This window comes from Oryctolagus cuniculus, chromosome 17 (genome assembly GCF_964237555.1).
Source record: "Oryctolagus cuniculus chromosome 17, mOryCun1.1, whole genome shotgun sequence".
NCBI classification, from domain to species: Eukaryota; Metazoa; Chordata; class Mammalia; order Lagomorpha; family Leporidae; genus Oryctolagus; species Oryctolagus cuniculus.
The window spans coordinates 36,056,953-36,083,683 of NC_091448.1; the positions used below are offsets into that span (position 1 = coordinate 36,056,953).

At 58.6% G+C, this 26,731-nt stretch overlaps 1 protein-coding gene across 11 annotated transcripts in view; it reads right to left on the bottom strand.

Annotated features, from left to right (window-relative positions):
- Window positions 1-2,752: 2,752 nt before the first annotated feature.
- The window catches only part of BCAS3 (BCAS3 microtubule associated cell migration factor), a 607,306-nt gene continuing 583,327 nt past the window's right edge, over window positions 2,753-26,731 (bottom strand). For 8 of the 11 annotated variants that reach the window (XM_070061000.1, XM_051824721.2, XM_070061008.1 and 5 more), the window contains 2 exons: window positions 25,256-25,423; window positions 2,753-3,577 (listed from right to left, as the gene is read on the bottom strand). In XM_070061000.1, the coding sequence (XP_069917101.1) occupies window positions 3,429-3,577; window positions 25,256-25,423 (317 nt within the window). In that variant the 3' untranslated portion in view covers window positions 2,753-3,428. Of the gene's footprint in view, window positions 3,578-6,624; window positions 6,716-25,255; window positions 25,424-26,731 lie in introns of all 11 variants that reach the window. The other 3 variants (XM_070061002.1, XM_070060998.1, XM_070060999.1) reach the window with 1 other exon arrangement.

A 26,731-nucleotide genomic window follows, 5' to 3' on the forward strand; every position in this document is an offset into this window, starting at 1 on the left:
GCGGCCGGCCGGGATTCCAGAGAGCAGCTTCGGGCTCGACAAGCCACAATCTGGGCTACAGCTGCGCCACCTGTGCCCTCTCCGCCCCCCGCCCCCCTGCGTCGGGCGCCAGTGAGTTCCCTGGTCTGGCAGTCTCTGCACCTAAAACCACCTTCTGCCTTTCTGACCCTGAGCCCGCCCTGGTCCTCCTCTCTCCCCACCCCCACCCCTTTCTTGCAGAGGAGGAGCCCGGAACCCAGAGGTGCAGTAAGGTGCACCCAAGGCCACACGGACTTCTGCTGGTGGAGCCAGGATGGGACCCCGGGCCCTTAAAGGAGAGCAGGTGCAAATGCACTCCTTCCCAGGAGATGACACTGCTGTGAAGCGGCCACCTCTGCCCAGGCAGCGGGATCAGACTGCGGCCCAGGCCTCCCAGATCCACCCCGGGGAGCGCTCTACAAACAGGGCACACAGAAGGCCCTCTCTCTTCGCCCCTAGAGCCTCCAGGTCTGGGCTGCCCTCCCAGTTACACAGGGACAAACAGTCTCACAGCCAGACAGGGGGCTTGGGAAGCTTGAAGGGGTAGGGCACCCGGGTCAGGAGCACGGGGTCCCGGATTGAGTGGGGGCAGCTCAGATTCTCGCCCCTGTGAGGGGGCTGGCTGGAGTTGGTGAAGCAGCAAGGTGCAGACAGGGATCAGCTGACTACCAGTGTGACTTTGTGACCTTGGACAAGGCCCTGCCCTTATCTGGGGCTCAGCTTGTCATCTGCAAAATGAGGACCGAGCAGTGCTATCAGGTACCTTCTGGGCTCGAGTCTCTGATCTGTGAAAACCATAAAGTCGGCCCTGAGAAGCCGTCTCTGGTGCAGCCTGAGGCTGCCTGGCCTCTCCCGCTTCCAGGGGAGCCGCCCCAGTGCCAGTCCTGTTACACTTGCCTCCCGTCAACGACAGACTCTCCTTGAGCTGCCTCTCTGGCACCCCTCGGTTTCTTGATCCAGATCATGAAGATATATGTATTTTTTTCTCTGTCAAATTGAGAAGTCCACAGTAATTTGCTACTCAGGTCACATGGTTTCCTCAAGGTCACCGGCCCACCACAATTAGATTGCTGTTCCGATGACCTTCTAGGTGATGCCATCATGAGGTCACGGGCTGCTGGGGGTGAGGGGGAGACTGGCCTGGATGTTATCTGTAGTGAGTGGACTGCTGGCAGCTCCAGGGCCAGTGGCAGTAAGGGCGCCACCCTGGGGCCCAGCTCTCACTTCCAGACTATAGCAGAGTCCACAATGTCCCCAATTAGCCTGGGGGGGGGGGCAGGCCCAAGGCCTTTCTGATAACCTGAGCTCCAGGAGCAGCCGCCATGGGGCCGGCTTATCTGGCCTCTCTTATCCCCACCCTTCCCCCACATACTCAAAGAGTTGCTCTGCCTGTGAGCAGATGAATAACCAGATTGTCCCGCAAGCTCAGCCCAATGTCCAGCCGACACCCACGACTTTCCCTGGCGGGAGAAGGCCACAGCTGTTCGTCCCCCACCAGAGAAGGGCCAGGCACTGACTGCGGGCTGCCTGCCGGGTCCCTGCCTGGGCGGGGGCCCCAGGCAGCAAGGTCTCTGCCCCAACCACGTGCCCTAGGGTGGATTCCTAGAGCTTCTGGGAGCCATCAGGGAGCCAGGCCACCGGCAGTGTGCATAGGCAGCCTGGTGGCCCCTTCCTCCCTGTCCCCTTAGACTGAACACTGCTCCAGCAGGGCAGCGGGGCCCATATGAGGCGCATCAGTGGCTCCAACTCAGCTGAAAGGGAAAAAGGGAGCCGTCGGTCCAGCGGCCCCCTCCCCGCCTGTGCCCAGGCCTCCCATGGGTCCCAGTGTGCCTTGCTCCAGCAGGGGCTTTCCCCTGCTGCAGTGCCAAGGTGGGAGGGACATCTTCTTAGCCTGCACAGCCTAGTGGAATTCAAGCCCCTTTCTCCCAGCAGCCCCAAGTGATACTGGGGAGGACTGGAGATGGAATCTGTGGTACCAGGGATGGGACAGGGGATCTGTGAAGGGGGCGGCAGCAGCCCCAGGAGCTACCCGGGCTCTGGCTAATAGGTTGGATGAGAGGTCCTGCTTGTCTGTGAACTTGACTTTTCTACAGCTATTCATTAAACTTCAGCCCAAAACACACCTGGCTCACTGGGTTTCCTTCAATCCTGCAAGGTCTACCGGGGTCTCTGGGAAGTGGAGGCAGGGAAGGGGGCACCAGGATTAGCACTAATCTTCCTGCTCAACCTTCTTGCTCCCCAGCTCCTGTCCCATGTTGCTATTCATTCAGGTCCAGAATAGAGAGGAGGGGAGGAATAAAACCAGGAAGTCATCACCTGAGACTTCAGCCGAGTTTCATGCAACACCCACCTCCACCTGAGTGCCTTCCTATTTTCTGAGTTTGCAAAGAGACACGGTTCCCATGTGTCCCGAAGATAAGGTCCAAGGCTTTGCCAAGCTCTCCTTCCCACCGCCACCTGCCAGCACGCATCAAGGGCTGAGCTGGCCTTGACTGCCACTCAGGATGCACTGGGTCTGCTAACAGGCAAGAAGCTTCAAGAAGGGACTTACATTGGGCCCCACCCAAATTTCGGAGCAAAATTTCCCCTTGCCATTCCTGCTCCTACCCCAGACTCCACGCTCAGCTGCACTTTTGGGGGTGGGGATGTGGAGAGCCAGGGCACGAGGTCAGGCCCACAGGACCCTGCTCAGCATCTGGTGAGGACCCTGGCCCCCAGCAACTCAGCGATGGACTCCAATTGCAGCGTGATTTATTGGACAAGACGTGCACTTTTCGACAGGGCCTCGGTCACCAGTTTCTTCCACTGAACAGTACAGAACCAGGGTAAAAGGGCTTAAAGATTCAAAAGACAAAGCCTTCCCGTGAGCTGATGGGGAGATGAAGGGGACACTTCTCCTTCCCGCCTCCTCCCCGAATACTCTGGGCCTCAGCTCACACCATGCTGGAGGGGCTGAGCGAGGGGAGCTGGGAGCAAACTGCGTGCCACAGCTCAGAGAGGGCTGGGGTGGAGCCTGACCACGCGGGGCCTAAGCACCCAGCTGGAACCGACCACCCCCTCCCAAGCCAGGCCCCAAGATCTGGCCACGGTTCCAGGGCCCCCATGGGTATGGTTAGAAAATACAAAAGCGGATCCAATGCAGGACGTCAAGTGCAAATGGAGGAGGGGACTGACTGAGCATCTGCAGTCTCGCGGCCACAGGCCCCACTGATGGGCGGCAGAGGTCGGGGTGCGCCGAGGTGCTTTGGAGAAGGGGCTCTTCTTGATCCAGGAAGGATGGGTGGCTGACGTCACTAAGCTCGGGGAAATGATGACGACAGGCGCAGAGACTGCAGGGTCAAATCAGAGGGGGCCGTTCCCCTCCCTCGGGCAGGTGAGTGGCTGGCCGGTCTGAAGCAGGCTGCTGGGACCTACGGGAAGCCGGTGGGGAAGAGGCTGAGGGGCTGACTCTCATTGGTGGGGAGCGGAGATCGGTAGCCATCGAAGTTTCTCGGGATGCTGCCGCTGGTGGAACCTGAGCTGTTACTCAGAGTCTCGATGCTTCCCTCTCGCTGCAGTTCTGCAAGACAGAGGAGAAGGCCGGGCCAGGTCAGAGCAGGGACTGGGGGTGGGTGGGGCACAGGCTGGGTTAGCCGCCTGCCTGGAGGCCCCCCTTGCACCCTTCTGCAAGGTGATTCCCGCTCTGGTCCCCACGGAGGCCAGGCAGCAGCTCAGGTCATAGGGAGGTTCAGCCAGGGGCCAGAGAAAGTCCTTCGGCTGGCCAGCTCCAGAGTTAGAGCACAATCTTTCCTTCATCATGGGGGAGCCCTTTAGGCTAGAAGTACAGCCACCCTGACGATCTGCCGGGATGACACTGTGGTTCACGGGGCCTGTGCTGGCTGGCACCAGCACATGTAGACATGCCCAGCCGGTACCCCTACTCCCTCCCCCACCCCCACTCCACAGTGTCTGTCTCCTGTCCTGGATCTTCAGGAGGGACAGGTGGGCAGAAGCCAGGACACAGGAGCACTGCGCCTCCCAGCCTGATCTGCGCCCACCTCTCCTTTCCTGCCCCACCTGTCCCTGGCTTAGCTGCTCGTTCTCATCGGCTCTAGCTGCCTGCTGGCCAGCCTTTGGCTCCTATGCAGCACTTCCTCGAAGCATCCTGTTGTCCTTCGGGAAGCAATGCTTGCTCGGAGGGGTGCCTACTGCACTGGAGAGAGGGTCCCTGCTTGCCTGGAGTGCCTCACTCCTCCCCTTCCTCTCAGCCCCAAGCCTCAGGGGCCCCTGAGAAGGTCCATGTTCAGAGAGACCTGTAAAGCAGGGGGAAAGGTCTCCCCCATCAGTCTCCCCTTCCCTGGCCCCTGCACATCCAGGCTGCCACCTTGGACCCGACAACGTGACCCATCTCATTCAACCTCAGGCATCTTAATTGCCACAACATCTCTACCCGAGGCAGGTACTGGGGTAGATGAGTTGGGAATAGAATTTCCTGCTTGCTGAAGGCAAGGAAAGCAGCAATTATTTGCCGGCTTGCAGAAGCTGCCCAGTTCCTACCCCCTTTCAGTTTCTCACTGAGACGTAGCCACTCCCATGCCCCGGCAGTCTCTAGAAGCTTCCCCGAGCTGAGATGTGGTGACCTGCAGCCTACCCTTCTCCAAGGGATGCCTGCCTCTGCCTGGGGGGCTGGCCCCTCCACCTCAGGCAAACGCCCGCACGGGCCCCAAAGCAGCCATTTGGGCCTGCAAGGTGTGCTCGGATGTCACGCCCAGCTGGTCTAGCTTTAGCACTTTCCCTCCAGCCTGCTGCTGCCCCCAGGCCCCTGTCACCACACACACGCAGCACAGCTTGCTCTGGTTAGGGAAGGAATGGGTCACGGCCTTTACTCCTGGGCCGCCATCACCAGCTGGGTGGGAACTACCCATGGACTCCTGCACCCTGCAGGCCACCCCGAAAGCACTGAGGCTGACAGAAGCAGCAGCCGCAGAGAGGCACAGGGAAAAGGAATGCACCTGCCACGGCTGGGGCCTGGACCCCGGCTGGATGGGCGTACTGGGAAGCCAGGTCCCCCGGGCAGACTGGGGACGTAGGCTGAGAGCCCTGCTTCGGCCCTTGGTCTCCAAGAGATGCTGGCTGCCCTGGGGCCGTGACCCTGGCAAAGTCAAGAGTTATTGGGATTGGGACAGGGAACAGGCCAGGCAGGTGGCTGCTGGGTTGGATCTCTTCTTTCTTGCTCATTCTTCAGGGGCACCCTAGTTTGCGGGGTGCAGACCATTGTGTCACCAGAGGGAGAGAACAGAAAAGCAAAGTGTAGGTTGTGGGAATGGTTCATGGAAGCTTCCGGCTCCACGAGCGCACCCTCCATTTCCTTCTTTCCCCACAGGCAAGCCAGGGAGTTTATGGGGGAATCTCCGAGGCCCCTGCCCTCGTGCATGGCCGTCCTGGCACTAGGGGGCGCTGACAGCAGGGCCAGGAGGGCAGGGGAGGCGCATGGCAGGAGCAAGGAAAGCAGAGGCTTCGTTAGGATCCGCACACCAGGCCCAAGGAAGACAGCCCCAGATGAAGGAGCAGGAAAGGCCACGAGTTCAGGGGAGGGTCGCCCCTTTTCAGAGCTGAACAGCAGCCCCCCCCCCCTTGGTTATGACGCAAAAGCGGATACATCCATGCTGCCCAGGAAGCCGAGGGACCCAGAGTCGAGGACCAAGCATGGTACCCGCACCGCCCCTTGGTGCAGACCCCCCAGCGACACTGCCAGCAGCCCGGTCCGTCACGCGGCAGTGCGGGGACAGTTGCCGAAGGGGTTACAAGATGAACATGCAGTTCCCGGAGCCAGGGGCGGCCTAAGCCACCTTGTTCCAGTTTTCCCTCCGCCGACTGGCCCCAGCGAGAGGGAGGTGGGCAGCCTTCCCCCTCACCCCCACACCCCAGGGCACATGGGGCTCTGCTGAACTTACTTCCCCAGCAGCTGGCCACTGCCTCCACCCTGGTTCAGCCTGCACTGCCCACCCAGGCCTCTGACCTGCAACCCCCTCCCCACAGCCGCAGGAGTCAGTCTGCAGCACTCATCCTGTTTGGACCCTGCTTAAAAACCTCCCCTGGATGCTCACAGCCCCCCAGTGTGACACACAGCCTTCCGGCCCCACCCACGGGTGTTAGCTGTCAGCCATGAGCTCTCCGGGCTGGGTGACACTCTGGGGCTGTGCTCAAGCTGCTTCCTCTGACTGACAGGCCCCTCCTGGGCTCTCTGGGCCCCACCGCACCCTCTTATCTCCCAAAGCTTAGCAAGAGGGCTCACTCCTTTGTGCACCCAGGCCCTCTAACACTAGCAAGTGCCAACCCCAACCAGGTCAAGAGCCGGGGGCAGGGGTGGCTGTGCCTTATCTCTGTGTCCCTATTGGCAATGACAGGGCCTGGAGATGGCTGAGATGACCGAGATGGCACAGAGAGTGGGACTAAGCCCTGGACAATCCTCTGGCTGCCCTTCCACACACCTTCCGCCATGCCTTCTCCCCGCTGAAGGCAGCACTGGGGTGTGTGGAGAGGTGGAGTCGGGGGGTGCACGCGGGTCCCCGGAGTCTCCCCGCTGCCCGCCCTGGGAGCACGGCGAAGGGAAAGGCGCAGCCTTACCTGCCTCCATCGCGAACGCACGCTTTGTTACTGTTGGGTTGCTCACGGGCGCTGGGCTGTTGGCATTGTTTTTTTTTTCCTTTTTTTTTCCCTTTTGAAAAGAAAAGCATTGAGGAATCTTTTTTGGAAAAGATATGGACAACGATGGAGAAGGACAGTGATCTTGGCAAGCAGGTGCAGGGGGTGGATGGAGGTGCGGGCAGAGGCTTCACACCAGGGTTGGGGGAGGCTTGCAGCAGGGACTCTGCAGTCGGGGACGGTGACATGCACATGTGGGGGGCTGGGCACAGGCCAGCCTGGGGGCTCCCCGAGACAGAATCGGCGTGACGGAGCCAAGACCCCCTTTGGCAAGGGGGCAGGGGAGAGGGGTCACACTGAGCAGGAGGAGCAGCTCCGGGAAGGGGACAGACGGGACCACGGCCCATGCAGCGCTGGATGGGACCCCATGCAGGTGGGCTGGCAGGAGGGGCACATGGCTGGCAGGCCGCCTCCGGACCTTCTGACTCAGGGGCCCAGCTCTGGCCCATATCCTCCTCCCCACTCCCAGGAGCCCCGGCCTGGGCAGTGCCTGGCAGCTGACATGGGCGTGTGTGGAGGATCCACCTCAAACCTGCCAGGGCCTGGCAGAGGGTGCTGGGGGCCTGTGGTGGGGGATGAGGGGAGCAGCCCAGCAAGTGCCCCGTGGAGCTCTGGCAGCTTCTGGCCAGGCTTTGAGGTGGCTATGGGAGCAGGGCAGGGGGTAAGGAACGGTGCCCAGGGATGCGGCTGGGCTCAGATGAAAGCCAGCCCTCCTGAGACCTCGTACTCTGCAGAGCTCCTGGGAGGGGGAGTGACCTCCCCATCCTACAGACAGGGAAGCCGAGGACTAAGAAGCCGCTAGCCCCGGGCCACGCGCTACCACAGAGAACTGCTGCTGGTGCAGGCTGACCTCCAGGCGACTGTCACTGGGCCTGGCCTCAGTGCCCACCACTGCCCTGAGGACTGTTACTGGAAGAAGGGGCTGCTGCCCACCACTGCCCCTCCCCGCCATGGCCAAGGATGGGCAGGCCACAGGGGCTGGGGGGACAAGACAGTGGCAGTGAGTAACAGGGAGGAGACTCAGCTCAGATGAAGCAAGCACAAGAGGGAGACAGACGGCTGCAGCCTCGTGCTGACCCCACTCTTTAGGGTGCCGGTCACAGGGTGCAGAGAAGTGGTTGGCCTGGTCAGGGAAGCCACCAGAGAGACACAGGGAGGGGTATGCTCATTCTGTGCCCTGAGGCGGGGGCATGGCTGCCTGCCACCTGCCCAGCTCCCGAGCTGGACTGTGCAGAATAAGCCCTGCCCTTCAGCCCCCAGTGGGGTGCACAGACTGGCTCCTGGGACCTGCGGTGGGAGCTGGGCAGACTGGACGCGGGCCTCTTCTCACACTGCAGTCACTACTCAACATCACACCTCCAGCTCCCCCACTTCCTGGGCAGGGAGAGAAATGCCTAGGACACGGGGCCCAGATGAGACCCGGGGACCCTGGTAGACGTGAAGGCCATGATGGGCTTGTGCTGGGGCCTCTTTCAGCGAGTTGGAGACCCGGTAGGGGGGGCAGCAGGGAGAGCCCAGGTCCAGGTCTAAGGGACTCCGAGGAGGCCGAGAGAGCCTGGCGAGGGCAGTGCCGTCTGCACTTGGGAAGGGGGTGCTGGGGCCCCCGGCACTTCCACAACCACAAAGGAGCAGCATGGACTGCCTCGCCCCTCTGGCTTCCTCCAGGCTCCAGCCAGCCAGCCTCGCTCCGTCCGCGAGCGCCAAGATGCTGCTCATGAAAGGGATTAGCAGAGCACTTTTATTGGGCCCTGGCTGCAGCCGTGCACCGGAGCCCCAAGCTAATCACCCACACTGCCTGGTGGGAGTGGGATTAGACCTGGTGGGAGCAGGAGTCTGTCCCGGACCCACAGCCTCCACTTCTAGCAGCAAGAAGCAGGACACTCCCCCTGGCCTTGAATGAAGCCTCAGAGGGCCCAGGCCGGTGGAGGCCGCTCAGGGAAGCATTAGGAGCACAGGCCTGGGCCACCTGCTACCTGGGAGACTTGGGCAACCTCTGTGCCTCGGCTTCCTGACTGTGAGGATCGCAATGTCTGTTTCGTGGCCTGGCTGTAAGAATGACATTAAATAATGCATGTGGAGTGCATCACAGAGTGCTTCAAGCTTCCAGTCAGCAAATGTGAGTTACTATTATTGCTGCAATCGGATTAGTCATCATGATTATCCGCAGGACTTCAGGGCACCTCTTGCACTCCCTCTCGGGCAGGTGTCTCTGCCACCCAGACCCCCACTGGAGCTTGGGAAGGAGTTCCTGCTTTTCATCAAGAAACGGCCCAGGAAGGAGGATGGCTGATACACGTGTACAGCTTTTCATTTCCCTCTCTGCAAAACCCCTCCTCCGAGATGGAAAATAAATTTCCAACCCTGTTGACATGCATTGATTTTTTCCCCCTCCTACACCTACCTCCCAGTTCTCCCATGTTAGCAGGGGCTGTGATTAAGACCCATGCCTGGGTTTGGCCTGGTGGCACCCCGGGGAGTGGATGGCCATAGGCACACAGCCTGTCCGCTGCCCTGTCTTGCCCAGTGCTGGGCTCAGGAAGTATTTGCCAGAACAGTCTCCTCAGCTCGGGTAGGAAGTCAGGTGTGTACATGTGCGGTCTCCTCCTTAGGAGCTTAGGGGTTTTCAGCATTTTCCCCGATGGGATCTGTATGGTGACCACAGGGCCACAGGACTGCCATGACGTCAGCAAACTGGTCTCAATGGGGTCTGCCCCGGGCAAGCCGTTTTATCAGCAAGGGATTTGCAAACAGGGCACAGGACCAGCTGCGCCGCACGCACGGGGAAGAGAGAAGCTGGGGACAGGGAGGCTTGAACACAATGTGTGGGGCTGGCCAGGGTTGGCAGCTTCCTGCTGCTGGAACCTGGAGCGATGGCACAGCTGCCAGTGGGGTGGTGACCCTGGCAGACACAGCCCAGGGCTGCTTTCCTTACCCAGTTCTGGGCCTGGAAGTGACCGCTTTTTCTCCAGAGTGTGGCCGAGGCGGCGGAGGCCTATTCAGAGAGACCCAGATGGAGTGGGCTAAGCTGGCCTCTAAAAGCCTGGTGACCCTGTCAGGACCACAGGTGGGGCAGGAGCCAGCCTCAGCCCCCAGGCACTTTGTAGAAGGTTCCAAGTGCAGCGGTTAAAGAGGGCAGCCTATGGGGAGGCCTCGCTCTGCTCTGCACTCCGCACTCCCACCTGCGAGACTGCCTGGCTCCTCACAGCCGCTGGGTCTAGATGAGCACCCTGCTCAGCTTCAGAGCTCGCAGAGACGCCAACAGAGCCGGCTCCTCCGGGGGCCTCGCGAGGCAGGCGGGGGCCTCGTCTAGCAGGGGTCGGGCAGGCAGGCCCCTCTCTCCCGCGGCAGGGCCTTTTTTCCCTTCCCAGGCAGGCTCAAGGGAGGAAGGAGGGCGGCTTCTGGAAGCTGAGGCTCCCCCACATTCCGCTAACAGGAATCCTGGTCTGGGCTGTGGGAGACAGGGAGTGGAGGAGGCACAGGACCTGCTCTCGCCTGTTCTTATCTCCGGGGCTTAACACCTATGTCTGAGCACAGACCCCGGCCAGCTGACGCCACCTACTCCTGGGTTCTCACCACGGAGGCAGCCTGGTGCTTCCGACAGCTCCTGCCAGCAGCCTGAGCAATGTGGCCCTGGGGCACCTGCTCCTCCCTGGCAGGAGTCTCTCATCCCACAGGGACCCTCCTTTCCCAGCTCCCATTGCTGAGCCCTCCCAGGTGTAGAGGTCATCCTAGAACAAGGCCCAGACCACATCTGTGGCCTAACCTGTCGGCCCCTCCCCACCAGCCGCCACTGTCAGCTCAAACACTGAAAGTAATGGCAGGTGCCCTGGGCTCGGGCGGCCTGGAGCCGCCTCCCTTGGCCCCTGGAGCTGCGTTCAAGTTCCCAGGAGCCTTCATGGGGCCTGGAGGGGAAGACCTGAGGCCCAGGAGACCTCAGATGCTGCTGCTGCTGAGGGTTGTAAGGCATGCGTGGGAGGGGCGAGGATGGAGGAGATGATGGAGGAGCCCTCTCTGTGCCTCAGCTTCCAGGGGCATACCTCCTCTCCTTCCCCTCCACACAAGGAAGGTTTGCAGGCTCCTGGAAGCCCTGCTCATGACCACAGCCCTGGTGGCATCAGCCCCAGGGAGTAGAGACTTAGAGGCAGGCAGGAACCCCGAGGCCCTGAGGGCCCAGCAGGGGCAGGGCAGAATCACCGGAGGTGTGCGTGTTGGAGTGCAGGAAAGGGAGAACAGAAGCAGGACCGAGTGGGAGAGAGGGGCCTCTCTTGACCAGACCTGTCCCTAAGGCATCCAGCCCCTCACAGCCCAGCCCTGGCTTCCCCATCACCGCCCTCGAACCAACCAAGAGTGACAATGGGGGTGAGGTCTCACTGGCTTTCCCCTGGGCCCTTCCCACGACAGCCAGGAGGCAGGGGAGGACTTGCACTAGAAAGGCCGCCACGCCCACTCCCAGGAAACCAAGTCCTGATTTTCAATAGGGCAGCAAGATCCTCCCTACCGCCCTGAGACCACCTTGACCAGTGGTCCCTGTCCAGGGACCCCCTGGGCGCTGCTGTAACTCCGGACCAAGGCAGAGCATGGCGCGCAGGGACGGCAGAGGCTGGGCCGAGCCGGCTCCATCGCCCCGCTCTGGAGGTGTCGGGCTCGCTTCCTGCTGGGCAGATGCAGGCGCGGGGCTCTGCTCCAGCCACTCCCCGGGTGTGTGAGGCTCCGGCAGGAAGGGACACGAAGGCGCTGCATGGCTCAGCCGCCGGTGTGCCTTCGGCAGGCTGAGGCCCCAGAGCAGCACGCAGTACCCAGGACCTCTTCTAGCTTCGGGTCCTTGCATAACTTAACCGCAGGTGGACTCGGGGTCCCACAGCACAGCGGGAGTGGCTTCTTCATGGGGGTGCTGATGAGGGGGTGGTGCATATGCACCCACCCTGCATGGCCAGGAAGAGCGGACGGGACAAGGGACCACTCTCGTGGGACCAGGTGATTGGCCGCTGGCCTTGACCTGCCTGGCTCCTCAAGTCCAGTGACAATGCCCGGAAAACGCCACCCCAGCTCCCAGGCAGGCAGGGGTCTCCCCAAGCTGCGCTCCTGCGCTGAGTTAGCAGACGGGCCTGCAGACCACAGGGGCCACGCCGTTCTTTGAATGCCGCTGACTCTCGGGGCCAGAGCCACATCTGGTTCTCATTCAAGTGTCCAAATGTAATTAAATTCTCGACGACGCAGCGGAAGAGTTTGGTAAGATGTGGCTTTCCCCCTTTTCCATCAAGGTTAAGAAACCGCAGCCTCTCATTCCACCAGCAGATCCGCTCCTCCTGCCATTGCCTCTCCCAGTCCCAGGCCAAGGCCCTCGCTCTTATCTCTTCTACCCTGAGCCGGCACGGGCGGCGCACACCCCACGCCCTACTGCTCCCCAAACCCACCCGAGAGGGTTAACGGCCGAGCCCGTTGTGGGTGTACTCGGAGTGGGGCGGAGTTGGGGAAGGGCCAGTGTCCCCACTCTTCCTCACAGGGCCTGTACCCAGACTCACCTCACTGACATACCAGTGCCCCTCCGAGATAAGGAGGCATCCCATAATACCCTGCAAGGGGACCCCTCTCAGTGGCTCCTCACTGCAGGAAAGGCTTGAGGGCTGCGATCCTGGAGCCTTTGGGGGTGAGAAGCCTCCTGGGCCCAGTCCTACCTCCCAGGTCACAGAGCACCCCACCCCCGCGGCCTCGGGACTACCAGGAGAGGACGAATCGGCCTCAGGGCCAGGGCCAGGGCCGGCATCTGAGTCTGCCAAGGCCTCCCTCAACCGGGTCTCACAGGCCTGCCTGGGCTCTGAGTGCTGATGGGACAGCAGAGTCCCCAGGCAGACCTGTGTGTGTGTGGTGGCGAAGCGAGGGGCGGAGTGGGGTGTCCCGTTCAACAGAAGTGAGACTTCGCTGAGCCAGGCCTGGGCAAGCAGCATGGTGCCTGGATGGCTGCCTGCCCAGCCTGCCTCCCACCTGGGCACCTCCAGTTGCTGGCTTCTTGTTACTCAGTGCCTTATGGCTTCCACGGAGGTGGGCTCCGTTCTACTCCTCCATCCTTGTGCAGGCTTTAAGGGAGAGTCTCTCAGTAAGTGGGGGCCCGGTTCCTTCCAAAACAAACGGCTCTGTGCGTTAAGGATCTACTGTGGGTGTGGATGCTGCCTGGAGACAAAGAGGGGACGGGAGAACCTTCTGGATAAACTAGAGCTGCGCGGAGGTCTCTTTACGACGTTCTGCTATGTGGGAGTCCAAATCACTTTTCACAAACCTCCCAGAGATCTGAACTGCGAGCAGGCGCACAGGGCATCTGGGTGCCAGAGAATGCAACAGGCGGAGCACGCACACGAGTCAGTCGGAACCAACCAGCTCCAGTGTCACCGGGCTGGCTCCAGATAGGAACTGCTGTTTCGTGTCTGTTTCCAGATGGGAAGCCTGACCTTAGTAATGGGCTTTACCTTCCCGGTGGTGTTTAGGGTGAGGCCCACGTGTCTGGCAGCCTTTCTGTCTGTGCTGATTTGGGTCTGGTTGTCCTGGGCCAAGCCTAGCAAAGGCAATGGCATCGGGCAGGATTTCTGTGGTTCCCACTGGGGTCCCAGCCGGTGCCCTCAAGCCCCCCCACTGAAGCCGGGATTCCGACCCCAGTTCCTGGCCTCGGTGCCGCCTGTCCAGATGAGAGCGCCCGGGCCGATGCCAGGTTTGCCTGTGTGCTGTGCTCCCAGACTGGCTGCTGGTGCCGGGGCTCTATTCATTATTCAATTCAGCCGGCTCAGGCGAGCCTCTCCATTTGCTCCTCCAGGAGGAATAACAAATCTAGAAATGCAATTCCACTTTGCTGTATTAAGATATTGATTTGCCTGTCGAGGAGAAGTGCATTTGTTCTGTCAGCCCTCCCGTGGGTAGGAAGGGGTTAACCAAATGTTTATCACAAGGCTGGCTTCAGAGTTGAAAGTAATGTGATCAGTAATGAATTTTGTGTTACATTAGGTTGTATAAATGGACAGACAAGCGCAGACAACAAGTGGCCAGGAGTCGGGGCTAATCTAATGATGTAAAAATAGAGACAGCACCAATTATACTAGGGGCCAGCTCCAGGCTCCTGCAGGGACTGCAAATGAATAGGTACAAATCAAATTACTCACTAATAGACGCACTACAAGAGGGGCAGTCAATGGTAAATGCATTAGAGCCTAGTGACCTCTCTGCTCTGCACAGCAGAGTCCGAAAATTTGAGTTCCATCTTCAAAGTGGGGGGCGGGGAGCCTCGTTCTCAAAGAGACTCTTGTTGGGTGAAGGGCAGCACCGACTCCCCATCCCAACCAGTCCCCTGCCAATAGGGACCTCCTGGCTGTCACGCCAGGGCCTCCTGGAGCTGGAGCACCTGGTGCTGGGAGGGCACCCTCGTGGGGAACAGGACAGCGGGACAAAGCCTCCGAGCAGGCAGAGACAGGAGGGGACACCCGAACACTTCGCAGCCCTGGTCTCTCAGGAGGGATGGCCTTTCCTGCCCTGGCCAGGGCTGCGGCTGCATTGAAAATAAAGTATTTCCTTACAGAGGCTCACAGCACGGACCTCTGAGGGAGCAGAAAGAGCTGAGCTGAGACCGAGGAGAGAGGATGCCAGAATCTGGTCTGACCGAGAGCTCTGCGGGGGGTGTTCCTTGCCGGTCTGGTCCAAGGCACGCACATCCAGGGGGTTACAGATTCCTGGGGCCCCAGAGGCCTCCTGCTGCCCTCCCCGCCTGCCGCTCGGGCCAGCCCACAGCGCCTGTGTCCTGCCGGCCAGGGCAGCCTTAGGGAGCAGGTGGAAGGGCAGCGAGGCCCTTGGGCGGCCCCTCAGGTTTTCTTGCTCCTCTTGGGTCCCAGGGCTTTGGAATCTGGGCCTGATTTCCAAGCTGTGTGGCAGCGTGGCTACGCTTCTGAGGCGAGGATCACGGAAACGGGCTCAAATGCATTAACTGTGCGCTCTGTTTCTGCTCCCAGTGGCTCGGGGATGAATAAAGCATGAAACCCAAGACGCGCTGAGCCTTCCAAGGGCCCAGGCCACGCTCAGATGGAGGCGGGGCCTGGGGAAGGCTTGGGCCACCCCCCCCCCCGACCCACCCCCAAGGCCAGCACCAAGCAGTCACACACATCAAAGGGGTGACGGCTCGCCGGTCCTGGAGATGCCAGTAAAATGAGCACAGGGGACATGGGATGGAAAATCAGCCAGAACAACTGAAGCGGCTGGATGGCGGGTTCTCCCAAACTCAATTACGCACACGGAGGGGTGGAGCTGCTCCGAGCAATACCCGAGCAGGGGCGTCGGGGCTGCTGGGGTGGCCTGGTGCTGGGGGTTCTGCCAGCCAGTGTCAAAATGTCTGATGTGGTAGGGCTGCAGGCTCCTGGGGGAGGAGTGGGGAAGGAACAGGAGTGGGCAGGAAGACAGCTCCAAGTCGGAGGGTGGGCAGTTGCTGCTGGTGTGGGTGCCCCCCGACTCGCCTGGCTCAGACAGTGCTGCCTCTCACTCAAGTGTCAGGGAGGGTCACGGCTGGCCTCCTCTCTTGCCAGCCATCAGCCCTGGGGGTGCTCTGCCTACCCCATGCCGTCTTCTGAGCAGGCAGAGGCCGAGTTTGGGAAAGGTGCACATTTAACCACCCACGACTGTGCTCCACTGGGTTCAGCTCTCACACCGCCCAGAGAGGTCGGTGGTTAAAGGTGAATTCTCTGGCGGGGAGGAGGCACAGAGAAATCCTCCCTTCGGTTAACCATTTACCTATGTTATCCCTCCAGAGAGGGGTCCCAGGCAGCAGCTGCTCCCACCCTCTGTCCTGGATACACCCTTTTCACAGGAACCCTGCTTCCATGTTGGGCCGGCACCTGGACAGGGGACTCTGAGGGGTCCCCAAGGGGGTCACAGAGCCGTTTTCTTCTTGGTGGCAGAATCGGCGTGCCTTAGTCAGAATGTCAAAAGCAGACCTTGGGCAATGCACACAGAAGTTTCTCAGTCCACACTGTCCCTTATAGCCCTGCCTCTGGCTGGGCTTCTGGGAGCCTCGGGGGACAAGAGGGAGGGTGGAGCACAGAGAGGAGAATCTACCTGGAATCGGATTTGAGATCTGGCCAGAACCTGACAAGTGTGTCTTTGGAGCACAATAAATATTCCCATTGTTTTGGCTGCCTTTCATTTACCTCTCAGAGGCCACAAAAACCCAACCAGTCATTCAACAGACATTAACTGAGGCCCAGCTTGGCTCCCATCCAGGGAGGCGGCGAGTGGCTAAAGGTGACAAAGATGCATCAGACTCAGCTCATGGAAACAGAGCTGGATCAAGACCCGCTCACGGAACTGGGCGCCAGGGAGGGACTGGAGGCACTGCTGGAGCTGGCTCTTCTTGCAGTGACATTTAGAAGGGATGGGCCATCACCAGTCAACAGAATGGCAACCCACGTGGGTTGCCCGGGGCCAAGTGTTCCATAAAGCGGTGGCAGGGACAGTCAGAGAGGGCGCACGAACATATGGCTACGCCATCAGGAAAAGCATTACAGAGCGGGTCGGGTCTGAGCGTGGCCTAAAACAGATGAGTGGGCAGAGGAGGAGGGCAGCGGCCACATCAGGGCCCTCAGAGCCAGGGATGTGTGCACCCAGACTGGGGAGTAGCGGGGCGCGGGTCCTCCAGATGTGCCATGCTGCAGCAAGGAGCCTGCGGCGAATGCAGGCCCTGGGCACTGCTGATATCAGAGCAGGCCCTGAGAAGGACAGGCAGGGGCACCTTTCTGGGGATCCCCCGATCTAGAGAACAGGCAGGGGCACCTCCCTAGGTGAGGCAGGCAGGATCTTAAAGCTGGGGACTCAACCTGGATACCTTCTCTTTCTCTCTCTCTCTCTCTCTCTCTCTCTCTCTCTCTCTCTCTCTCTCTCTCTCTCTTTTAAGGGAAAGGGTTTATTGGGGGAAACCCAACAGACTAGAGGGAAGGGGTGAAGAAGGAAAAGAGGGAGAAGGAGAGCATGAGTGTAAGTGTGAGCGAGAGCAAGAGAGAGATCAAGAGATGGAGACAGCTGGCGCCATGGCTCACTAGGCTAATCCTCTGCCTGCGGCGCCGGCACACCAGGTTCTAGTCCCGGTCGAGGAGCCGGATTCTGTCCTGGTTGCCCCTCTTCCAGGCCAGCTCTCTGCTGTGGCCAGGGAGTGCAGTGGAGGATGTCCCAAGTGTTTGGGCCCTGCACCCCATGGGAGACCAGGAGAAGCACCTGGCTCCTGGCTTCGGATCAGTGTGGTGCGCCAGCCGCGGCGGCCATTGGAGGGTGAACCAACGGCAAAGGAAGACCTTTCTCTCTGTCTCTCTGTCTCTCTCCCTCACTGTCCACTCTGCCTGTCAAAAAAAAAAAAAAAAAAAAAAAGAGAGAGAGAGAGAGAGAGATGGAGACAAAGAAAGCCATGTGTTCAGGAACAGGTCCTTTTAAAACTCTGCAGGGGGGTGGGGCAGGCAGGGAAGTAGGAGCAGCAAATCAGCAAATCCCATTAGGATGGGTGTGGGGCTGACACCAATGGTTGGGCCATGTGGCCACCTGGCTCTGGATACCTTAACTCAATACCACTCCTTTCAGCTACAATCTCACTTCAAGTCCCTCAATTCCTTCTCTTTACTCTGGAAGGGAGACTGTCTGTCCACCTGGCCTCGTGTGATGGAGAGAGGACACTGATGTGCTGAGTGGAGTCAGAAGCCCAGAGGGCCTTCGGGGTGGCCAGGACCAGGGACATGACACAAAGCACTTGGTGCAGTGGCTCAGTGCCCAGGCCACATCTGGGGCAGGAGGAAACACGTTCTACACTTCCTGGTGGCCCCGTGCCCACAGTAGGAGAAGAAGGCAGGGAGCCACAGAGGGAAAGGTGCTTGCCAGGGCCACAAGCCCACACCCTGAGGAGGGCTTCTAAATCCCACCGAAGAGGAAAAGCAAACATCCCTGTAGCAGGAGCCGGGTGCCGGGAACTGACCAGACTCTAGGCTTGGCCTTTTCCCACAGTGGGTAACGGCTAGGGCCAGGTGATGTGACACTGAACTGAGACACCAACAATGCCACCCCAGCTGCAGCCTCCCACTCAAAGACCTGCTGGTGGGCCTGGGCCCTGGATCTGGGGGTCCTAGGCCCTCTGCGTGCTCACTTTCTTCTCCCCGCCTCAGCAATGAGGGCATCTGGGATTGGGGAGCTGCCAGTTCTGTCTTCAATCATGGCAAGACTAGCCCTGTGCATAGGGGAGCAACCCGGACCTCTCCTTGGTGCAGCTCTGTTAGGGGGGCCCAGGGGTAAGCCGAAGATGGCAGCCAGAGAGCAACAGACTCATGGGTCAGTACTACTGCCTCCTCAGGGCAGGGGCCAAGTCTTACTTCCTCTTCTCCAGCCTGGCCTGGGGCAGCGAGCAGATGCCTGCAAGGAGCACGGGGGGCCACTTAGGTGGTCGCTGAGGGAAGACACCCACAGGGTTTTTTCCATGGGGGAGAAAGAATCCAGGGCCCATTCAGGCAAAGCAGAGGGAAGGCCCCAGGTGCCCGGCTAAGTTGGCTGGCAGTGTTCGCCCAGGAACCTGGAATTGCTGGGAGAGGGGCAAATCCAGGAGCAGCTGGCAATCAGGGAGAGCACCCAGAGACCCCAGCATTCCGGGCGAGAGGGTCCAGCCATGCCAGACAGAGAGAGTGAGAAAGTCCAACGAGACGCATCACCCACTCCCATCTCAGGAAGGGGGAATGGGACCTGGGAAGTCAGAGAGGTGAGAACTGACACTGGGCATCGTGAAGAGCACAGGCATTCTGACTGGCAGGTGGCTCCAAGATCCTGCCAGAGTGTCTGGGGTGAAGATCATTTCCACTCACAGGGAGACAGTGGGAAGAGGAGGAGAGAAGACCCCGCAGCAAGAACAAAGCTGCATGGGGGTTTGGTACGGCGGCAGCTCGGCCCGCATCACCTCTGGGTGAGCACACATGGAAACGGGGTGTTGGCCCAGGACCCACCGAGCAGGCTCCCACTTCACTGAGAATCAGATCACTCAGGGCTGGGAAAGGGCACTCGTGGGCCGGCGCTGCCAGTCCCTCCTGTCACCAGGGTGCACGTGCGTGGGGTAGAGTCCCCCATCCGGGCTGCAGACGTTTCATTTGTGGGCTGGGGAAATCCTAATGGCTCCATCTTCCAAAACGTCTACCAAGTCCAGCAAAATCAACACTGACAATTCAGTGACCTGTCCTGAAGATGGGCTTGACCAGTGGGCAGTGAGGTCTAAGAGATAACAGCTCATTCACCGCCCTTGTGCCTGCAGTTGCAGTCACTGGATCATGCAGCACCTTGCAATGCAAGGGGGCTGACATGGCCCCTGCTGACAACGCAGGGGGTGTTCTAGCCCTGAGCAGCGGGACGGGCAGGAATCCTAAGGCCTACCCCAAAGGCTGAACCTGGAGGTAGCACAGGCGGTCAGCAGCAGGGTTATCTGGCTTAGCGTGCACCTCTGATCTCCTTGGTCATCATGGCTCACATCTACCATGATCTTACTTCCCACAGCCCCGTAATGAGAGATGCTATTAACACATACACGTGAACGCACACACGAGATACAAATAGTGCTTTGAGGTCACCTTTTGCAAAACATAGGCAATCCACAGATATTTGGTATTAACTTACTGAAACCTCACTGCAGCCACTTAGAAACTGTGTAATGCTCAGAGTGGGCCTTTTCTGGTACAAAGGGAAAAAGGCACCGCTTTCTAGAACTAAAAGCAGCTTCTGATGGAAGTCTTTAGAACAGCTTTTGCTGAAAATAACCAGAGTCTTGTCTGCTGAGTAATTAACACACAAACAGGAGAACGGAGAGGGTTTAGCAGAACGAGCTAGGGCACGAGTTTTCAAACTGCAGATCACCACTCAATCTAGTGAGTTATGACTGCATGTTTAAGAAATGAAATAAAATGGAACATTCTAGAACGTCTTGCCCGGTATTGTTTTGGGAAGATCTGTGTATCTGGGTGAGCTGAGCGAGCACGTATAATGAAATTTATGAGCAAAGTTAACAGCCAAAGAGGCTGCTTCCTGCAGAGCCGGGTGAAGCATAGGTTAGACAGAGAACCGGGGCCTGTAGGGGAGGCCTGTGTTTTTGATACTTATTGTGGGAGAAAGCGAAAAAGGAAGACAAGGTTTAACCAAAGAGTGACTGAAGAGTTAAAATCTAAAGAGAAGAAGTACTTACAGGGTACCCAGGTGTTTCTCACATCCGCCCCCCCCCCCCTTTGGTATTGTTAGAGCTTTACCTAGCCACAAAACAACTGGAAGAAGTCAATGTTGTGTTTACTTAAAACATTCTATTTTTCTAGAAAAGGCAATATTGAAAGGAATGTCTGCTAAGCAGGAATTAGTGAAGTTATTCTGGGGGGGAGATGGAGAGGAGTGGGCTCTGGGAGACAACATTCCATGCAAAAGGAAAAAGTATGTGCAGAGGCCTGGCGGGCAGAGTGCGCGTGGGCTCAGGGACCCTCAGGGAGCACGCTGGAGCTGGCACAGGGCAGCCGGAGAGGAAGATGGAGGGAGGGCTGGGTGCACACTGAGATGGGGTGAAGCCGGGAGGAGGGGAAGGTGGAGATCTGTTCTCAGTTTTGTGGGCAGGTCAGCAGGTAACTGGGCAGCGCGTTCCAGAGACAGGAGACAAAGCCAGTCTGCACATTATTTGGAAGTTGTCAGTTCGGGGGTAGAAACTGAAGCCATGGAGACAGAGATCACCAGGCACTGAGGGACACAGAAGAGACAAGACAGGGCCTTCAGTAAGACTATGGAGGACGGAGCAGGGAAACCCAGGACGGGGATGGAGAAGAAAAGCCACGGGGGTTGGCAAAACAGGCCCTCGGGGAGAGCACTTCCAGAAGGCAGCAGCGGCAAGCAGGGCCAGTGCTGGGGCAGACCCGACGGCCGGGGCCCACGGCCGGGAGGACAGCTGTGGACAGCTGGGGTCGGGTGGCTCCTCTGTGGCAGGAGGAGAGGGGCTGTGGCCAGCATCCTGGCGGCAGGGAGGGGAGAGACGCCTGCACTGACGACCCCCACTTCCTCTCTGACAGTGAGAGGGGGCTCAAGGAGCATCCACAGAGAAGGAAAGGGCCTGGCTCCCAGACGAGGGACCGAGCGCAGCACCGTCCTAAATAAACAGCGGGGACAGGAAAAAGCATCGAAAGTAAACTCTTGGTGGGTCACAGAAGTGGGCAATCTGTAAGAAAACAGGCCAGAAGTACACAGGACTGCGGCACATTCAGTGAAGAGCTGCGGCCTCCCTGCCTGCTGTGCTGCACCCGGGCCAGGCAGGCGGCTGCAAGCGAGAGCGGTGGAAGAGGACACAGCGAAACGCATGGCGGGGCTCAAGCAGGCTGCAGACCACAACCGTGTCACAACCGTGTCACCACCGTGAACAAGCTGTGAGCGTCCCTTGGCCGCGCAGCTGCAAGGGCAGAGTGGGACTGACCCCCAAGTGCACGAAGCAGCGGAAGGGCAGCGGGAGTGAGGGGCGTTGAGAGCATTAGTGAGAGGGCGATGCAGCTAGCGACGCCAGAGCTGGGCCTGCCGTCACACGTGTGACCTCACGAGTCGCCTGGATCTGCAGCCTCCGTGGAGGCCTGAACTAGCACCCGCCTGACAGGTCAATCAGGTTTAAAAATAGACCTTGAACTCCAGTTCCTGTTAGGGTATGGACCCTGACTGAGGAGGGCTGGGTGTGGCCTGAGACTCTGCATTCTCGTCAGCTCCTAGGGAATGGTGACGCTGTGGCCTGCAGACACCCCTTCTTCTTCTTTTTCTTAAATAAACTTACTTTTTAATTGACAAATAAAAATTGTACTTATTCATCACATACAACCTGAAGTTCTGAAATAACTACACATTACAGAATGGCCAAATCAAACTAACATCGTATTACCTCCCGTAGCAGGTTTTCGTGGTGAGAATACTTAAAACATACTCTCCAGGCCATGCTCAAGGACATAACATCTTCACCATGCGGGATGACAGGTCTTGGGGACCCGATCCCTTGACGTGAACTTTCACATCCCTGGACCACGGGCTCGTCAACGTCCCCACCACCCTGGCCACCTGGGACCTTTTAAAAGATTTTCATGCTTTTTATAAAACGATTATTTGAAAGGCAGAGTGTGAGACAAAGAGCGTGAGGGAGAGGTTTATCTTTCATCCACAGGTTCACTTCCAAGTGGCTGAAACTCCATCCAGGCCTCCCACGTGCATGGCAGGGGACCATGTCTTTGAACCATCACTGCTGCCTCCCAGGGTGCATATCAGCAGGGAGCTGGATGGGAAGTGAAACTGGGACTCAAAACTAAGCCCTCTGATATTATGGGATGCGGCTGTCCCAAGTGGTATCTCAGCCTCTGCGCTGCACAGCTGCCACTGAGCTGCGCTTGGGGAGAATCCCTCGTCCCACGGTGCAGCCTGCGACGGGACGCCAGAGCCCGCACATTTCCAGGAAGTCTGCCAGCCGACTACACATCCTGCCAACAGCCTGAAACTCACGCTCACCATTTTTACTCTTCGGAAGTCCACAAAGCAGGGCTTCCCTGCATTCCTTTGGAGAACCGGTTGTTAAATATTTACCAACACTGCTGCCAGCTCAACCTTGGTAACAGTGAGGTGTGCTGTATCATGTGCTTCCGGGTCAGGGGTCACGAGAGCAAGTTTTGACTTGGCCTCTGCTTCATTTGCGTGTTGATATTACACTGGTGCCTGTGAGAAGGCATGCAAGGAAGTGACTTATCTCTGGTGCATCAGAGCACCTAGCAGGCCAGCACTTGATGTCACCCTGTCTGCTTGTCCTATGAATACCCAGGGGAGCAGCGTTGTGGGAAGAGGGGAACGGAGGCTGCTTTGAGCAAAAGGTGACTTGCTGGAAATCCTCACCCGACACTCGGTACTTCCTGACCCTCTGGGGGCTGAGCTGCCCGGGGCTGCGTGTGTGAGGCTGCCCGTGCTGCCCGTGCAGCACTACCAGGCTCCTACTTCATCCCCAGCTGGGAAATGTGAAAAGTGATTCCCAACACAGCGCAGGGAACCAGCTAACTTCCATGACACCTGCTCTACTTACTGGCCTTCCAAACAGAGAAGCTTCATATAAATAAATAAAACATACATCTATTATAGTCACAGAAAACTAAGTGAATCCCTTTCGGTGACAGTTTGGAGAGGAAAATGAAATCCCTCTACTGAAAAAAAGAGAGTCTCTTTATTTTCTGACCTATGGGCCATGCAGTTTTAATTTCCTCTCTCTCTCTTTTTTTATTCTTTGTAACTTCATGAACCTGCTTAAGGCCACAACGATGTCCCTGAATCCCTCTGCTGTCTGATAGACGAATCACTGCCAGCTTTGCTCAGGCTGCACCCAGGCACAGCTCCCGTGGAAGGCACCTTCCAATCTGCTCACGGGGGGCTGAGCTATGCTGGGGAGGAGAGGCCTCAGAGGAGGGAGGCTCCCGGGGAGTGAGTCCAGTGCCACCAGGCTCTTGTGGGAGCCCAGGCTGGTCGGGCCCCAGAGACGCAGGGTCAAGGTGAGGCAGGAGCCAGGTGCAGAAAGAACAATGCATGCCTCCCTGGGTAGGGGAGTGATGTGTCCTCCACAAGTGAGTGGGGGCTACACAGTGGGCTAGAGTGGCAGGACGTGGTCGTGCCCACCAGCGCACGGTTGGGGGGGGACACAGCCGTGGCACCTGCAAGGCCTGAGCTCCCTCCTTTGTGGGGCGGGTGGCAGGGAAGAGAGATGGCTGTCATTGGGGCCCATGAGCACCTTCCAGGTCTCCAGCCAAGCCCCGCCCCTTCCGCCTGGCCTCCTCTACTCCATTTGGTTCATTCAGCGCCTGCCCTGTGGACAGGCCCCTATGCGAGATGACTCTGTCTTCTTCATGTGGGCACAGGGGGCCTGGCTTGGGGATGGCCAAGAAGGCAGGGGTCGGCCTAACTGCCAGCCCTCATCTGAGGGGCTGGAGGAGTTGGGAGATGTCGCCGGGTGCTGCCAGCCTCAGGTGCTCTGACCCTCAGGGTGCCCTGCTGGTCCCGGTCAGAACCACAGGGTTCTGGGTGTCTCCCACATGGCTCCTTTGTGCGGGCAGGCCTGGGAGGCAGGGATGGAACAGTTCACAGCAAAGAGTGAAAATCCTGAGAGGACTCAGGCAAGTGAGAGAGGAAAAGGTCTTCAGCCAGTGTCCGCCCAACCCATTAAAAAGTCCGCATTGACCTCAGAAAGCTGGGAAGCGGCCTCTGGGGCATTCAGGAGATGCCGGAGCGGGGCCAGATCAGCCCAGACAGCAAGAGCTACCTAGCACGAGGAAGCCCAGCCTGTGTCACAGTCGTGTGGAGAGGGAAGGAACGTGTGAATGTGAGCAAGAGTGTGTGTGTGAGAGTCGTGAACATGTGTGTAGGAGTTATGTGCACGTGACAGTGCATGTGTGAGAGCCGTGAACGTGTGTGTCATGTGCATGCAACAATGCATGGTGTGAGGGTCACGAACATGTGTCGTGCACATGACGGTGCATGTGTGAGGGCTGCAAATGTGTGTCATGTGCATGTGACAATGCACATGTGAAGGCTGTGAACATGTGTGTGCCATGTACACGCGACAGTGCATGTGTGAGGGTTGTGAACATGTGTGTCACGTGCATGTGAAAGTGCATGTGTGAGGGTTGTGAACATGTGTGTGTCATGTGCACACAACAGTGCATGTGTGAGGGCTGCAAACGTGTGTCATGTGCATGTGACAATGCACGTATGAGGGCCGTGAACATGTGTGTGTCATGTACACGTGACAGTGCGTGTGTGAGGGTTAAGAACATGTGTGGGAGAGTGCGTGTGAGAGAGTCGGGAACGTGCTTGAGTCATACGCATGTGCATGCATGTGTGAGGGTCATGAACATGTTGTGTCACGTGCATGTGACAGCATGTGTGTGAGCTGTGTGCACTTGTGTGGGAGTCATGTGCATGGTAGGGAGAGTGCATGTGAGAGTTGTGTGAGGGTGGGTGAGAGTCACGTGCACACGTACACGTGCCCGCCCAGGGGAGCGCCCACTCATCATCTAAGGATGGCTTTCTCATCCTCTGTGGAGGCAGAAGGCCACCCCAGGCCGCTGTCACTGGATGTGCTCAGGGGCAAGAGTGCGGGGCAAAAGGCAGGTTAGGAAAGAGCTGTGTGGGGGCTGAAGCAGCCCTGCCTGCTCCATGCTGTGCCCTCCAAGGCCAGGCCCCCTGCCACCAGTCTGCAAAGCCTCCAGCCTGGCGGGAGATGCGTGAGGCCTCTGCAGTCAGAGCTGCAGGAGGACCTGGGGACTCCGTTTTCCTGGGGGGAGTCCTTCCGGAGCTCCTGCACAACACGATGGTGCCGACCATGGCACTGGTGCCTGTGCTCACCCTATGGGAGGGGGCAGTTCCACTGGGAAGCCCCCTTCACGTGGAGTGAGCCGAGTGCTACTGCAGAAACCTGCAAACACACCTACGCCCTCACCTGCCAAAGAAGCACTACGCCAAAAGTCAGGATGGCAGTGGGATGCGCCGTTACCTGTTCCAGATCCCACGACGTCGCGGCTGGGCGACTCGGCCATGGCGTCGGCGAGCCGCTCCCGCAGGCCCTCCTCTGTGTGCTCCATGGAGGACATGTGCCGCAGCCCGAAGCCCTCAGGCCAGCTCCCGCACACCTCCAGCAGGGTCACGCTCCGGTCGAAGGTACCTGCGGCACACAGGGGACATCTGGATTGAGTCCAGGTTTTCCCGGGGCAGGCTCTTCTTTCTCTGTCTGTCCCTCATGGACGCCCCATGTTAGCACTTCTGTGCGCTGGGTGGAGGGAGACCAGTGCGGGACAGGAACGGGTGGTGCGGGAGAAAGCAGCTCCTGCCGCTGCAGATGGCGCAGACCTCCACGCCACTGAGGGCACTGATTTCAAAACTGCTTCTGAGGAGCTCGGAGGGGCTTCCCTCTGGTCTTCAGGGACTGCTTCAAGAACCGGGACGGGGGAAGGGCCGCCCCCTCCCGAGTTCCCCCAACACATCTCCACTTCTGTTAGAAACAATGGGACTCCACCCGAAATAGCATTCACAAAAGGGGTTGCATGGGCTAAATGGCAAAAAGACTTTCTAAACCACTATGTCCTATAACCTGGACCCCCCAATCTCCTCATTTTACACTAGAAGCGCTGAGAAGCGAGGGCCCAAGAACATAGAGCCACAGTGTGTGTTTGAGAACTCAGATCTCTCGATGCCTCTCTGTGCAACTCATTCTACTCCGCCACAAAGTCTCCCAACTTCCCAAGGACGCGTGCCTAGCCAGGGCCCCATGCAGGGACACCACCAGTAGAGTCGAATGACAGCATCTTCACTAAGGATCACTCTTTAATCCAAAGCTCTCCCCAATTCTGAAAAGTACATGGTGTTCTGCTGAATGCCAAGATTAGGTTTTACGTGCAAGATCACTTCAAAGTCCAAGTTTAAATTATTCTACTCTATTCTACAGCAAGTCTTCTGTGAAAGCTTATTTCATCCCCTCTCTCTTGGAAGGAGATTATTGTCATGCTCTGTTGCTTTAAGCACATGCCATTTCCACAGTGATTAGGTAACTGAATCCACTACATTTATTGGGCTTGGTTCCTGCCAGCACCAGGAAGATGGGGGAAAAATGCAAATGCCAGTGTTTCCCAAAGTTAAAAGTACATGAAACACACACTCTTTATCAGGCCTTGCTTCTCTTCTTTGATCAGCCGTCAGAAACTATCTTCCCTCGGCACGGGGGACTGGGCAGTGTCAGAGCACACTCTCTGCCAATGACAGGTGGTAATAGAGAGGGTGCGAGCCCCGGCCCCGGCAGGCGGCCCTGCCTCTGATAATGGCCAAAGCATCGAGGTGATAACCGTTGGTAAACACTCCGGCAGCCGGGGACTCCATACATCAGCAAAGTGGGCCAGATAATCCTGAACCCTCCTGACCAGACAAAGGCCCCCAGCCAGCCTGCAGGGATTTATATGTGTGGCAAGGGTCACCACCA